At 39.7% G+C, this 15,607-nt stretch overlaps 1 protein-coding gene across 1 annotated transcript; it reads right to left on the reverse strand.

The window, feature by feature from the left end:
- Window positions 1-293: 293 nt before the first annotated feature.
- purg (purine-rich element binding protein G) lies at window positions 294-9,479 on the reverse strand. Its single transcript, XM_031803106.1, has one exon. The coding sequence runs from the start codon at window positions 8,213-8,215 to the stop codon at window positions 7,196-7,198; it is 1,020 nt and encodes a 339-aa protein (XP_031658966.1). The 5' UTR covers window positions 8,216-9,479; the 3' UTR covers window positions 294-7,195.
- Window positions 9,480-15,607: the final 6,128 nt, after the last annotated feature.

Raw genomic sequence — 15,607 nt, forward strand, 5'->3', positions numbered from 1 at the left:
ACATGTTGCTTTACATGTTGCCTCATGTTATTACATTAACTTCACATGAAAGCATGTATTTTTGGAACAGTTCACACGTGGCCAGGTGACATTCATGTGTTTTTTCTGGAAGGGGCAGGTCAATCAGCTACCAGTTACCATGTCTCAAAAACCTACCTAGAGCTAGCCAAACTGGTTTAACTGGTCTCCAGGTTGAGCTGGATTTTCCAGCAGGGTATGTTTTAGGGACATGTATTCCAAAGTGGTACCAAACTTGAAAATCGAGCACAGGAAACATACTTCACAACTGGATTAATCTGGTGAAAATTTTATTGAACACTAAAATAAAAGGATTGATGGTTAATACAACTGTAAAACATCCACATGTTCATCTATACCCTTCAAAGCAATACATCTGTTGCCATGAGAATCTGCTTCATTTTCCAGGACCGCATCATAACCAATGATGTATATAAACCCTGGATTGTTGACGCTATGTATCGGCCATATTGACACTCCCCAGTAGGCGCTGTCCTCCATAGGAATGAATGGAATCCTACAATGTTTCTAGGACAAAATTGCATGTATTTAAGTATTTTGTTGTTGTAGTGGGGACAGTAACATTACTAATCTCAAAAAACTATACTTTAAGGAAAATGCTATATATTTTTTACTTTATGTTTAGCTCACATTATATAATTTAAAAGTATGCATTAAGGTGTCTGTAATAGAATATATGTGGCAAAAACAAATGTAGATATTTATAAATTAATAGCTTCCAATGGTGGGGGAGTGCCAAGATGGAGGCACGGTGGCTTCAACATAACGCCCCTATCAGTCATGTAGTGTTTATATAAATCACTGATCATAACCCTTTGAAGACTGCATTCTCTTCAGCTTTACCCTCTCCCGGACCCTGCTACATGTAAAAGCTATTCAAAGACAAACATTTGAATCATTAGCATAAAAAAATTAAAAATATCATTAGATTGTCTATAGATCTTTTGGAGCATACTCACAGAGGCAGGGTAACTGTAAATAGGCATCACTGATCCGATCACTATTTCCTTTGGCTAAAGTATCTTGTCACCTTGGTACTAACTGCTTTGAAAGCGGTAGGAGATACAGGTCTCTGTCTCCCATCTGTCTAGCTGTAGGGATGTCTTTTGCTTATAGCAAACACAATTTGCTAAATTGTGTAGTAATGACAGACTCTCCCTGGGGCCAGTACAAATGACACTCTGGTGGCAAAGTGTTGGTAGTACATGTCCTAATTGATGACGAGGCTTCCACTGACAGTAGGCTATTTACAGTTGCACTTTACCATGTGTGTTCTGGGAAGACATCTTGTGAGTGCACAACATGTCGAACTTCAAGTTTTTTTTATCCTACTTTTGAAATGTCCTCTTTGCATGCATGCAGTTTGGTTTCATATGAGCACCTTTATATCTTATCATATAGCACCATTTTTTATAGTAAATTCCCCCCCCCCCCCCCCCCCCCCGTTTTCAGTTTAGGACCCAACTGTTGGCATGCATAAACTTTTTTTTTAAACGTGTTTTTTCTCAGATAGGTTTTTTCTAAACGTTGCAATCTTTTACAAACATTACAAGGCAATAAATGGATATTCATACGGTACCATACATGTAAAACATGAAGTATTACAGTACACAGGTTAAAGAAAGTTCTAGAATACTAAACAATTGCTTTCTTGTTTTGAGTCATATAATATTCTATAGGACACGCTAATGTTGTACATAACATTTATCCAAAGATACACTAAACATTTTTGCTTCACTATTTCATTTTTTATATCATTACCATAGACAGTTATATTTCGAAAAATCCCACTGCAGTAATGCCATGATAAACACAAAAGCCAAAAGAAACAAACCAACAAAGCTTCTTCAATAGCCAGACTTTTTCACAGCACGCTACCTACACAACAATAAATTAGAAACATATGTAAATACGCCATCACTTTTCCCAAGTGAAGCCGGGACTCCTTTTCTCTTCATTGTCACTACTGCAGTTAGGTGGTTATTAGTGTTTTGTGGAACTCAAGTACTAAGTAGGCCTATGCTTTTGAAATGATAATCTCCTAAACATGCTTGAACATCATTGGTGTTTTGTGCAATAGAAATCTGTTGCAATAAACATATCCCTCTTATTTCTTTCACAAGATTGACAGGTAATCTTTTCCATTTGTTCTAAAAACGAATAAAAATGATAATCCTAATCAAAACAATACCACCAAATTGTAAAGAAGTTTTAAGGCTAAAAGGTTGTAAAACCTTTTGTTTGGATGATAACAGTCCAAATTTAATTCATTCAAGTGATTTATAAGAGACCAACTCAACCTTCAATGATGACCTTGCTTGCTCTTACAAAGACTTTTTGACCATTCAAACACCTGCCCAAGTCTAGTTGGATATCAGGCCGACACATGATCTAGTATGGCTTTCAGGCAAGCTACAAATACGGAATAGTCAATTGAATTCCTTCTAAGCGTGTCTTTCTTGGATAATACCGGTACGTCACTGTATTTTCTGTGGAGTCAATTGTGAAATACAACGTCCTTAATAGATTGCAAAAATAATAATAATAACTACAGAAAGCATTACATAATATACCAGACAAATATAATGGAATAGAACAGTATAATATATCTTTCATCTTTAATTCCATAGAATTTATCATTGACTTAATTTCATATATTTTTGTTTGGTAGAATAATAAGGAAGAGGAAACCTGTGTGCACGTAATCTAAAGTGCTTGTTTGATCATGTTGGGTTGATAGTTCCACCCACGTGAAATGGTTCAGGGGAAATTTTTGCAGCAAGATCTGGAGCATTTGTGGTTCTGTCAAAACAACATATTTTTTCTATAAGTGATTAGCTCCAAATGTACAACAATTGAGTACTTTGCATTGGAAATGATAACCTTTGCTGCAACCATAAGGAGCTGTAAATTAATTTAATGTTCTTATCATCACGACACCACTACAACTTGGATTTAATCCTTAAACTTGACAATCAAACAAGACAAGTTACACTCAAAGAAAGTTTGTCTTAACCATACGCCTACAGGAGTCAGAAAGGTATGGACATTTCATTTTGTATAATTTCACAAGAAAACAGAGAAAGCTCAACTATATTTACTAAATTGTGAGAACTTTTGAGAATTGAAGGTAGATATCAACCCCATTGGACATTGCCATTGCTAGCTGCCCTTACTTTAACAACAACCCAATCCAAGTAGACAAAACAATGCTATTACACTGTAAGACCTTATTTAAAAGGGGTCACAGTGGGTTCAGGTAAAACAAGACTAGGAGCAGAAGGGCGGGCTAATAACTTCATGGCCACTATCTGGGTCAGTTTATCTTTAAGTGCAGCTTTTTTTAGATTAAAATAGGCGATATCACCATCTAGCAGAAGATTAGCCTTATGGTGTGGTAATTTAAGTGCATGATTGTCACATCAAAGTTAAACCAATGCATGGATCATCTGATCCCTCCATGTAAATTAAGTAATAAACAGCAGAGGGAAGTGCTGCTTTTTTGTTTTTTTAAAGTGCTTTCTTTGGGAGGCTTGTGTTTTAAAGAGGAAATAAACTGTGCATCCCCACTCATATTCTCTCTCCATCTCCAAGAGAGGAAAAAAGCCATTGTTTATAGCCTAGGCCAAGTTTTCTCTTACTTTGCCCCCCCAAAAATACTGTGATCAGCCGTATAATCTCAAACACATCACGGGGCATCTGCACTCTAAAATGTAGATATAAATTAAAGCATATGGGAACAAATTTAATATATTCCACATTTTGATTAAGTATGAGAATCCAAACAAATGTTGTCGTAAAGTTGTGCTTCGAATTATTTTTCTATAATAAGTTGTAAAACTTTTAACGTTGGAATAGATGAATGCAATCATTCAAGTGGAATTTCCATACCACACATTAGATAACAGAAAAACAATGAATAACCAGACTATTCTTCCGCTTTTCATGCACTATGGTTCGGATTGCTACCACTAAGAATTAAAAATAAATACCGGTCTTTAAGATATCAAAAATCATAATATTAAAGTTTGGTTTTAGAGACAACGATTTTTAACCTTGTCTTTTTTTTGTTATTGACCTATCCCTTTTTCATAATATACAAAGTACCTCTTTCCTTGAGATTCAAGATTCAGTCAACGGCATTCATTTGAAACCACAATATGCCTTAACACAGACTGTGGGAACTTATGCGACAGTAGCATGATGCATTCTGACTTTTCTATTAGGTTGTTCTCTCCAATGGATCTTCCATGCGGGACAAAATGTAAAGAAAATTACATTTGTCCATTTAAGCTCTGCAGAAGAACCACTGTTTTATAGACTCTGTGCAATGGGGCGTAGTTGCTAGGGAGTTGCAGCCAAAAGGAAAACAATGAAGAAATATGAACGCCTATTTCATACATCCTTTATCACCAGATGCAAGGGAAACGTAAAATAGGAGTTTCAGCACAGAATGTTGGTTACAACTAGTACAAACAATTGTTAAGCCCTTACCAGTACTGCAAGATCATTTGTCTAGCAGACATGTGAAGAGGTGTTCAGACCAATGAGGTGTATCCTATGTGGATTAGCTAGGTCATCAGCATATGATATATCATATCACTGACCATATCAGCCCCATTACCATATCTGGCATTAAGTCTATGGAGCGGTTTCGTGGACACAGACCCTAAATGGTGAAAATTATTAATGGATTAAAAATAATATTAATAAACATTTAAAAAATCGAGTTACATATCGCAATATTATTTTTTGACAATATTATAGATCTTTTTTTGCTACTGTAGATAGCATTAGTTAGCGCTAGTTGGCTGTACCTGCGCCAAAACTCTGGTATCTTTCCTCCTATAGCTTGTTCTCCATCTTCTTAAATACTGAGCCAACCTGTTTTCAGCCATTTTATTACCCTGATCAAAACTTGTTTACTCATGACTCTCTCTTGTCTCTCTGCAGCAGACATATGGTGAGCAATACATTTGGAACATCAAATCGCAATATCGAATCGCAATACATATAGAATCGTGAGAATCACAATACATATCGTATCGGCACCTATGTATTGTGATAATATCGTGAGGTCCCTGGCAATTCCCAGACCTAGTAAAAAAATGTATCATAAAAGCTCCAGAGGTCTAAAATGTGGAAACAATTTAGATGTGGAGGAAGACAGAATATCACCTGTCATTTAAAGATCTCCGAGGTACCTGTGACAAGGGATAAACTGTCTGCTGCCTAACTCATTATAAACTGGGTGGTTCGAGCCCTGAATGCTGATTGGCTGACAGCCATGGTATATCAGACCGTATACGTACGGGTATGACAAAACATTTATTTTTACTGCTCTAATTAAGTTGGTAACCAGTTTATAATAGCAATAAGGCACCTCGGGGTTTTGTTGTATATGGCCAATATACCATGGCTATGGGCTGTGTCCAGGCACTCTGCGATCCGTCGTGCCTAAGAACAGCCCTTAGCCATGGTATATTTGCCATATACCACACCCCCTCGTGCCTTATTGCTTAATTAACACATAGGCAACAAAGCCTATATCAATAAAGATGATCTGTGTTAGGAGCTTTTCTCAGCATGACTTGACACTAAAAATATTGTATAGCAGATCATCAAAAAATCCAAGTGAGAAATTTGGTTTTCACTTAAAATTAATTTGTTAATATGTTAATAAGTGACAGTCAAATGCATTAAATAACTTTTAAAATACACAATGTGATAATGATAATTTTGGGGACACACAGACTAAGTTGCACCTGTTAGTAGTAAGGGTATCTGGGGTGTATTTATAGCTGCATGGGCTTGATCTCAATGTTTCAAGTATCATTGCAAGATTTGTGAAGGCATCAGAATTTTTACTGAAATTCTGGAACATGAGCAGTTTTAAGGCTACACCAAGACTCCGTTCCAACTGACACAGTTTTCCCTTTATAGTGCACTACGTTTGACCAGCTCCCTATGGGCCCCTGGTCAAAAGTAGGGCACTATACAGGGAATAGGGTGCCATTTGGGATGCATCCCAAAAACATGGAATGAACATCTACTGTGCTCGGTGGTGCGATAAAAAGTAGATTGCATGAATAATAGCCTCTTTCTGTCAAAGCTGTGTGTGAATGTATATGAGATGATGTAACACTACCGTTATAACTAAGAAATTACAGCATCACTGCTAATCAACAGTTTCTTGATTGACATCTCCCACTTTGTATATCATATCTAAGCCCATGAATCATATCTTTCATATAGGCATTAGATGGTTATTTTGCAGACAGACATTGTTTATAGATACATATTCTCATAGTAGTGTAGCATGGGTACCAGTCTGTTTGAGTTATCATTCCACTCTTTGCTATGTCATTTCATGTTTGGCATGACACAGAGTACATGGAGTGGAATGTTAGCAAAACAGGTTCTGGAGTTCAGGCTAGTGGTAGCGTGCATTTCTATCAAGTACTATTATTATTATTATTATTATTATTATATTTGGTTAGTGCCAAAACCACACGGATAACAATACCCCAAATCCTTCATCCTTGTTTATTCTATACTAAAGATTAAATCCTCAATCATTAAATACTAACTACACAGAGCAAATGATTGTTGATGTTTAAACAACAATATCATGTCTAGCCTTCAGCTGTAAATCTTACAATACACCCCACTGCCAATGCTGGTGGGATACCGGAAGTTGTACACTATCATGTCTCACCCTGAGGTATATGGGGCTCACCTTTTTTCTTCTTCACTCAAACAAGCACATGCGCACACGCACGTACATTCACACACACACTGCAATTCTTGAAATGGACAGTCGACCACAACGAAACATTTTTCTACGCTTCATATAAATGACCTAGCTATATTATCATCTAGCATTTTGTATATTAGTTTTCATTGTGCAAGAATAGGCAAACCGTCCTCCTGCACCGATTTCAAAACGGATGCCATAATCTAAATATACGAATGAAACACAATAACCATGAAAAATGTAAAAGTGCTAGTTGACAATAGTCATACAGTACAGTATTATAGAGGTACATTGAGAATACTTTTTCTTATAAACTAGGATATTGTCACGTTTACCTTTTCCCTTTTCCGTTTTAACCCACCATCACTAGAAACCTCTAACAACCACAGTATGCCATTGTCAATCCTCTTGGTCTTCACCGTCCTCGCGAGTCTCTGTCCTCTTCTCGTGACAGGTGAAAATTCGCCGCATTTCTCCCTCATACCTTATGAAATTCTCTCCAAATCTGGCCCAGGCTTTCATGGGGACTGTTATGGTGTTCCTGTATGGCTGTCGTACCTCGCTAATCTTCAAAAACACACCGTAGCGGTTGGAACCAACGTCGAAATAAAACCTCTTATTGTCCACTCGAAAGGATTCTGCCTCGGGAAGCTCGGGGGATTCTTCGTGGTTCCTATTGCCTCTTCCACGCTCATCCGTGGCATCACCATCGCCGTAGTCTTCAATAAGCTGCGACAGTGCATCTCTGAATTCGATTAGCCCTTGAGCCGGCAACACTATGGTCTGCTCGATGCCCTGGCCGTAGTAACCCATGGTGCCATGTCCTCTGCTGACAGTCTGTCTGATGCGGAGGAACCTGCCTCGCTGGTTCTCTTTCAGATCCAGATAGTACTTTCTATTGTCTCTCTCAATGAATTCACTCTTCAGGACGCGATGAGTATGCTCCTCCGACACCGCAGAGCCGGTGGGAGATACTGATGCTGCGTGGTGATCTTGCTGTCTTCTGCGGGAATCTTGGGGGCGGCCCTGGCCATTGCTCTGCTCTTCTGGCCGTGGTACCAGGCCACCTCGCAACCCAATGTGAGCGTAATAATCGATGAAGTCCCCCAGGCAATATCGTAGATCGGGTGCCATTGACATGGACAGCGTTAATTTGCTCTTCCTGATGTTATCATGGCGGCCTCTTCCAATCCAAACCTCTGCAATTTTTAGGAATCTGCCCCTTGCACTTTGTTTTACGTCCAAATAAAACCGTTTCTTCTGGATATCGACACGTTTAGAGGCAAGCTCCTGAATGTCTATGCCCTGCTGCTGTGTGCCAGGGTGAACATACTGTTGAGGATATGCGCCTCTCGTCATAGAATCTGATGTAATCCTTCCTCTGCCTCTTTCCATCCCTCTTGAACATGTATCAGCCATAATTATTTAGTTTCCACCACAGTTAGCACACGAAAATTTGCTTATCCATTAATAGCCAACATGCTGTCTTTCAGGTAACGTTAAGCATATTAATTTAGCTAGCTAGCCTGCCAGCTTGTGGCTATAGTAGCCTAACACGTTTGAAAAATGCCTCGAATGACGTAAAAATGGCAGATACTAGGCAGGAATCGTCAGCAGATCGAGTTTCTGTGTCCTGATTAAAGGTCAAGCGTAACGTTTGGTGCCGTTTCCATCGTAAACCTTGGCAAGCCGGGTTACCTAGCTACCCCTTTCCCTGCATCTGACACTTCTCCCCCGTCTGCTAAGAGGCTATGAAAGCTGCTAGCCTACTGAAATGAAAGGAGAAATCGTCCAATCCAGGGTCTCTTGCTTCGGTAGCAGCGGCTTGATGAGCCCAATGAACCCACCCACCAAGCACGGACCAACGCCAACGTCTGTTGGACGTCTTTTTTTGGTCCTGTCCGGATCAGCCATTTTTTTTGTGATGTTTTTGGTGAGGTCAGGACCGACCCTGATTTCAACGTCCGGACCACATTTGGCACACACCTAGACGTCTATAATTGGTTCGGATTTGGTCCAGTCGTGACCGGCCTTGATTTGGCCCAAACATGGACATCTATGATTGGTTCAGATTTGGTCGAGTCACTAAAGAAAAGTAGAGTATGGTACAGTACAGTATAATGTACTGTATTGTACACCACTTTACTCTAATGTACTCTACTGAACTAAACTGTACTGTACTCTACTGAATAAAAGTACTGTCCTGTACCATTCTGTACTGTGCTGAACTGTGGCATATTGTACTGTGCTGTTCAAACTTGTGAAACATCCTAGACATCTATGATTAGTTCAGCTTTGGTCTGGTCCTCTGATCAAATATGAACTTGTTTGAGGGCGGAGCTCATTAGAATTATATCAAGCATGTTTTGCAAGTGATTATTTTTATATTTACATTTTGGTAATTCAGTAGGCACTTATTTTCAACATCTGTAAATTATGTCTTTTCAACTTTCATTCAGAGCCGAAAATTAACCTGATTTCAACATCTGGAAAATACATATTTTCCAATCAAATCAAAATGTTATTTGTCACATGCTCTGAATACAACAGGTGTAGACTTTACAGTGCAATACTTACTTACCAGCCATTTCCCAACAATGCAGAATTAAAAAATATGAAACATTTGCAAAATGTAAAAAAAGGAAATAGTAACACAATAAAATGACAATAACAAGGCTATAAACAAGGACTACCGGTACCGAGTCAATGTGCAGGGGTACGAGGTAGTTGAGGTAATAACAAGGCTATAAACAAGGACTACCGGTACCGAGTCAATGTGCAAGGGTACGAGGTAGTTGAGGTAATAACAAGGCTATATACAAGGACTACCGGTACCGAGTCAATGTGCAGGGGTACGAGGTAGTTGAGGTAATAACAAGGCTATAAACAAGGACTACCGGTACCGAGTCAATGTGCAAGGGTACGAGGTAGTTGAGGTAATAACAAGGCTATATACAAGGACTACCGGTACCGAGTCAATGTGCAGGGGTACGAGGTAGTTGAGGTAATAACAAGGCTATAAACAAGGACTACCGGTACCGAGTCAATGTGCAAGGGTACGAGGTAGTTGAGGTAATAACAAGGCTATATACAAGGACTACCGGTACCGAGTCAATGTGCAGGGGTACGAGGTAGTTGAGGTAATAACAAGGCTATATACAAGGACTACCGGTACCGAGTCAATGTGCAGGGGTACGAGGTAGTTGAGGTAATAACAAGGCTATATACAAGGACTACCGGTACCGAGTCAATGTGCAGGGGTACGAGGTAGTTGAGGTAATAACAAGGCTATATACAAGGACTACCGGTACCGAGTCAATGTGCAGGGGTACGAGGTAGTTGAGGTAATAACAAGGCTATATACAAGGACTACCGGTACCGAGTCAATGTGCAGGGGTACGAGGTAGTTGAGGTAATAACAAGGCTATATACAAGGATTACCGGTACCGAGTCAATGTGCAGTTGTACGAGGTAGTTGAGGTAATAACAAGGCTATATACAAGGACTACCGGTACCGAGTCAATGTGCAGAGGTACGAGGTAGTTGAGGTAATAACAAGGCTATATACAAGGACTACCGGTACCGAGTCAATGTGCAGGGGTACGAGGTAGTTGAGGTAATCTACATTATATGTGCAGTACATGTTGGTAGGGGTAAAAGTGACTAGACAATCAGGGTAGATCATAAACAGTAGCAGCAGCATATGTGAAGAGTGTGAAAGTGTGTCTATGTGTGAGTGTATGTGTTGCGTCAATATGCGTGTGTGTGTGTGTGTGTGTGTGTGTGTGTGTGTGTGTGTGTGTGTGTGTGTGTGTGTTGGAGTGTCAGTGTAGTATGTGTAAATGTGTGGGTAGAGTCCAGTGAGTGTGAATAGAGCCAGTGGAAGAGTCTGTGCAATAAAAAAATCAAATTTATTTGTCACATACACATGGTTAGCAGATGTTTATGCGAGTGTAGCGAAATGCTTGTGCTTCTAGTTCCGACAATGCAGTAATAACCAACGAGTAATCTAACCTAACAATTCCACAACTACTACCTTATACACACAAGTATAAAGGGATAAAGAATATGTACATAAAGATATATGAATGAGTGATGGTACAGAATGGCATAGGCAAGATGCAGTAGATGGTATCGAGTACAGTATATACATATGAGATGAGTAATGTAGGGTATGTAAACAAAGTGACATAGTTTAAAGTGGCTAGTGATACATGTATTACATAAAGATGCAGTAGATGATATATAATACAGTATATACATGTTTTTGAAAGAAAAGCCAAAAATTTTGTCCATTAAAATAACATCAAATTGTTCAGAAATACAGTGTAGACATTGTTCATGTTGTAAATGACTATTGTAGCTGGAAACAGCTGATTTTTAATGAAATATCTACATAGGCGCACAGAGGCCCATTATCAGCAACCATCACTCCTGTGTTCCAATGGCACGTTGTGTTAGCTAATCCAAGTTTTATCATTTTAAAAGGCTTATTGGTCATTAGAAAACCCTTTTGCAATTATTTTCACAGCTGAAAACTGTTGTTCTAATTAAAGAAGCAATAAAACTGTCCAGCTTCATTAAATAGTACCCGCAAAACACCAATCTCTATAGTCAACAGTGAAGAGGCGACTCTGGGATGCTGGCCTTCTAGGGATGCTGGTCTTTATATATATATATATAGTAAAAATCAAAATCGAATCAAATTGTATTGTTCACATACACATAGTTAACAGATGTTAATGCGAGTGTAGCGAAATCCTTGTGCATCTAGTTCAGACATTGCAGTAATATCTAACAAAAAGTACCAGTCAAAAGTATGGACACATCTTCTCATTCAAGGGTTTTTCTTTATTTAATTTTTTCCCCTACATTGTAGAGTAATAGTGAATACATCAGAACTATGAAATAACACATATGGAATCATGTAGTAACCAAAAACAGTGTTAAACAAGTCAAAATATATTTTAGATTCTTCAAAGTAGCCACCCTTTGCCTTGATGAAAGCTTTGCACGCTCTTTGCATTCTGTCAACCAGCTCCAATAGTCTTGGAGCAGATCCCAGCATATGCTGAGCACTTGTTGGCTGCTTTTCCTTCACCCTGCAGTCCAACTCATCCCAAACCTTCAGGGAACAGCAGAGGGAGCACCCCCCCATCCACATCAACGGGACGGCAGTGGAAAAGGTGGAAAGCTTCAAGTTCGTCGGCATACACATCACTGACAAACTGAAATGATCCACCCACACAGACAGTGTGGTGAAGAAGGAACAAAAGCCCCTCTTCAACCTCAGGAGGCAGAAGAAATTGGTCTTGGCACTTAAAACCCTCACAAACCTTTACAGATGTATAATTGAAAACATCCTGTCGGGCTGTATCACCGCCTGGTACGGCAACTGCACCTCCCGCAACCGCAGGGCTCTCCAGAGGGTGGTGCAGTCTGCCCAACGCATCACCGGCAAACAGACTGCCCTCCAGTACACATACAGCACCAAATGTCACAGGAAAGCCTCAAATATCATCAAGGACAACAACCACCCGAGCCACTGCCTGTTCACCCCGCTATCATCCAGAAAGCGAGGTCAGTACAGGTGCATCAAAGCTGGGGCCGAGAAACTGAAAAACAGCTTCTATCTCAAGGCCATCAGACTGTTAAAGAGCCATTAGAGGCTGCTGCCCTATATACATAGACTTGAAATCACTGGCCACTTTAGTAATGGAACACTAGTCACTTTAATAATGTTGACATATTTTGCATTACTCATATGCATATACTGTATTCTATCCTATTCTACTTTGTCTTAGTCTATGCCTCTCTGACATTGCTCATCCAAATATTCATATTAATTACATTCCTTTACTTTAGATTGTGTGTATTGTTAAATATTACTTGTTAGATATTATTGCACTGTTGGAGCTAGAAACACAAGCATTTTGATACACCAAGAATAACATCTGTTAAACACGTGTATTTGATTGATTGAAAACATCTCAATTGGGTTGACATTGGGTGATTGTGGAGGCCAGATGATATCATGCAGCACTCCATCACTCTCCTTCTTGGTCAAATAGTCCTTACACAGCCTGGAGTTGTGTTGGGTCTTTGTCGTTTTGAAAAACAAATGATAGTGGGACTAAGCGCAAACCAGATGGGATGGCGTATCGCTGCAGAATGCTGTGGTAGTCATGCTGGTCAAGGGCACCTTGAATTCGAAATAAAACAACCGACAGTGTCACCAGCAAAGCACCCACACCTCCTCCTCCATGCTTCACGGTGGGAACCACACATGCGGAGATCATCAGTTTACCTACTCTGCGTCTCACAAAGACATGGCGGTTGAACCATAAATCTCAAATTTGGACTGATCAGATCAAAAGACAGATTCCCACCGGTCTAATGTCCATTGCTCGTGTTTCTTGGCCCAAGCAAGTCTCTTCTTACGGGTGTCCTTTAGTAGTGGTTTCTTTGCGGCAATTCGACCATGAAGGCCTGATTCACGCAGTCTCCTCTGAACAGTTGATGTTGAGATGTGTCTGTTACTTGAACTCTGTGAAGCATTTATTTGATCTGCAATTTCTGAGGCTGGTAACTCTAATAAACTTATCCCCTGCAGAAGAAGTATCTCTGCGTCCTCCTTTCCTGTGGAAGTCCTCATGAGAGCCAGTTTCATCATAGCGCTTGATGTTTTTTGTGACCCACTTGAAGAAATGTTAAAAGTTCTTGACTGATTGACTGACCTTCATGCCTTAAAGTAATGATGGACTGTCGTTTCTCTTTGCTTATTTGAGCTGTTCTTGCCATAATATGGACTTGGTCTTTTACCAAATAGGGCTATCTCTGTATACAACCTTGTCAAAACACTATTTCATAGTTTTGATGTATTCACTATTATTCTACAATGTAGAAAATAGTAAAAATAAAGAAAAACCCTGGAATGAGTAGGTGTGTCCAAACTTTTGACTGGTACTGTACTGTATATATATGTAAAAAAAAAAAAAGGGGGTCAATGCAAATAATCCGTTAGCCATTTGATTAAATGTAAGCAGATTTATGGCTTGGGGGTAGAAGCTGTTCAGGAGCCTATTGGTCCTGCTTGCTGTGCGGTAGCAGAGAGAACAGTATATGACTTGGGTGGCTGGAGTCTTTGACACCACCTGGTATAGAGGTTCTAGATGGCAAGGAGCTTGGTCCCAGTGATGTACTGGGTCACACACACTTCCCTCTGTAGCGCCTTACGGTCAGATTCCAAGCCGTTGCCATGCCAAACAGTGACGCAGCCAGTCAATATGCTCTCAATGGTGCAGCTGTAGAACTTGTGCTCCTTTCATTCAGAACCTAAAATGAACCTAACTTCAACGTCTGGAAAATACGTATTTTATACGTTATTTTGCTTACTGGGCATCCAACTCTCCCTTCCTCTCCAGCGGTGAAATCCCACAGATAAAGCGACAGACAACCTAGTTTGAGATGAACAATTTTATTTGACACAGCAAGTGAATTTACTGCAAATAACTGCCTTTATAATGTAGGATAGAATAGCTGCAATAACGTTAGCCGTCACCATCGATATAGATGCTGCAACATATAAAGGCCTACCTATTTTTTTTTTACGTGAATCAGGGAAAAACATGATCATTGATTGAGAAAATATCGTAATGGCTACCGGAATAAAGTGATGTTTAAACGCGTTATATGCAAAATGTTCCATCCAGTTTTTCCCCGCGACTTAAAAAAAGAACATTCTGAATTCAACCACGCAACTGGTTTCGAACAGATGATAAAATAGGTAAGAGATAATCAACGATGTGTTCTATGGAAAATGCGCGTCATGGAACACACAATCCATAGAGTTGCATTATTTTCTAGCGAACGCATAGAGCCCCGGGTTGATTATTTATGCCATGGCTATAATTTAACATATTTGCCGCATGAAATGTATTGATTTACTGGTAGAAATGTGTTCTGCATCCACTGAAGTAGCTAGCACGTTTACTAGATAGCTAGAGTAGTTTCCGTGGTAACCAAACAAACAGACTTGCTAGTTTATCTCACAAAACAATCAGTACTAACTTGCCATTATGACAAATCGAATCAATTTTATATTTAGCAGATGCTCTTATCCAGAGCGACTCGCAGTAGTGAGTGAATACAGCACCAGTCAAAAGTTTGGACACACCTACTCATTCAAGGGGTTTTCTTTATTTGGACTGTTTTCTACATTGTAGAATAAAACTATTTTTAAAAAACTATAAATAACACATATGGAATCATGTAGTAACTAAAAAAAGTGTTAAACAAAGTAGCCACCCTTTGCTTTGATGACAGCTTTGCACACTCTTGGCATTCTCTTAACCAACTTCACCTGGAATGCTTTTCCAACAGTGTTGAAGGAGTTCCCACATATGCTGAGCACTTGTTGGCTGCTTTTCCTTCACTCTGTCGCCCAACTCAACCCAACTCATCCCAAAGCACCCCTACACCATCACAAATCCTCCTCCATGCTTCTCGGTGGGAACCACCTGCGGAGATCATCCGTTCACCTACTCTGCGTCTGGAACAAAAATGACAGATTTACACCTGTCTAATGTCCATTGCTCGTGTTTCTTGGGCCAAGCAAGTGTCTTCTTATTGGTGTCATTTAATGGGTCTGCAGGTAGCCTAGAGGTTAGTTACCGAAAGGTTGCTGGATCGAATCCCCGAGCTGACAACGTAAAAATCTGTCGTTCTGCTCCCGAACAAGGCAGTTAACCCACTGTTCCCCGGTAGGCCGTCATTGTAAAAAAAAAAATGGTACACACACTTCACCACAGT

The sequence above is a fragment of the Oncorhynchus kisutch genome, linkage group LG23, assembly GCF_002021735.2.
Source record: "Oncorhynchus kisutch isolate 150728-3 linkage group LG23, Okis_V2, whole genome shotgun sequence".
NCBI classification, from domain to species: domain Eukaryota; kingdom Metazoa; phylum Chordata; class Actinopteri; order Salmoniformes; family Salmonidae; genus Oncorhynchus; species Oncorhynchus kisutch.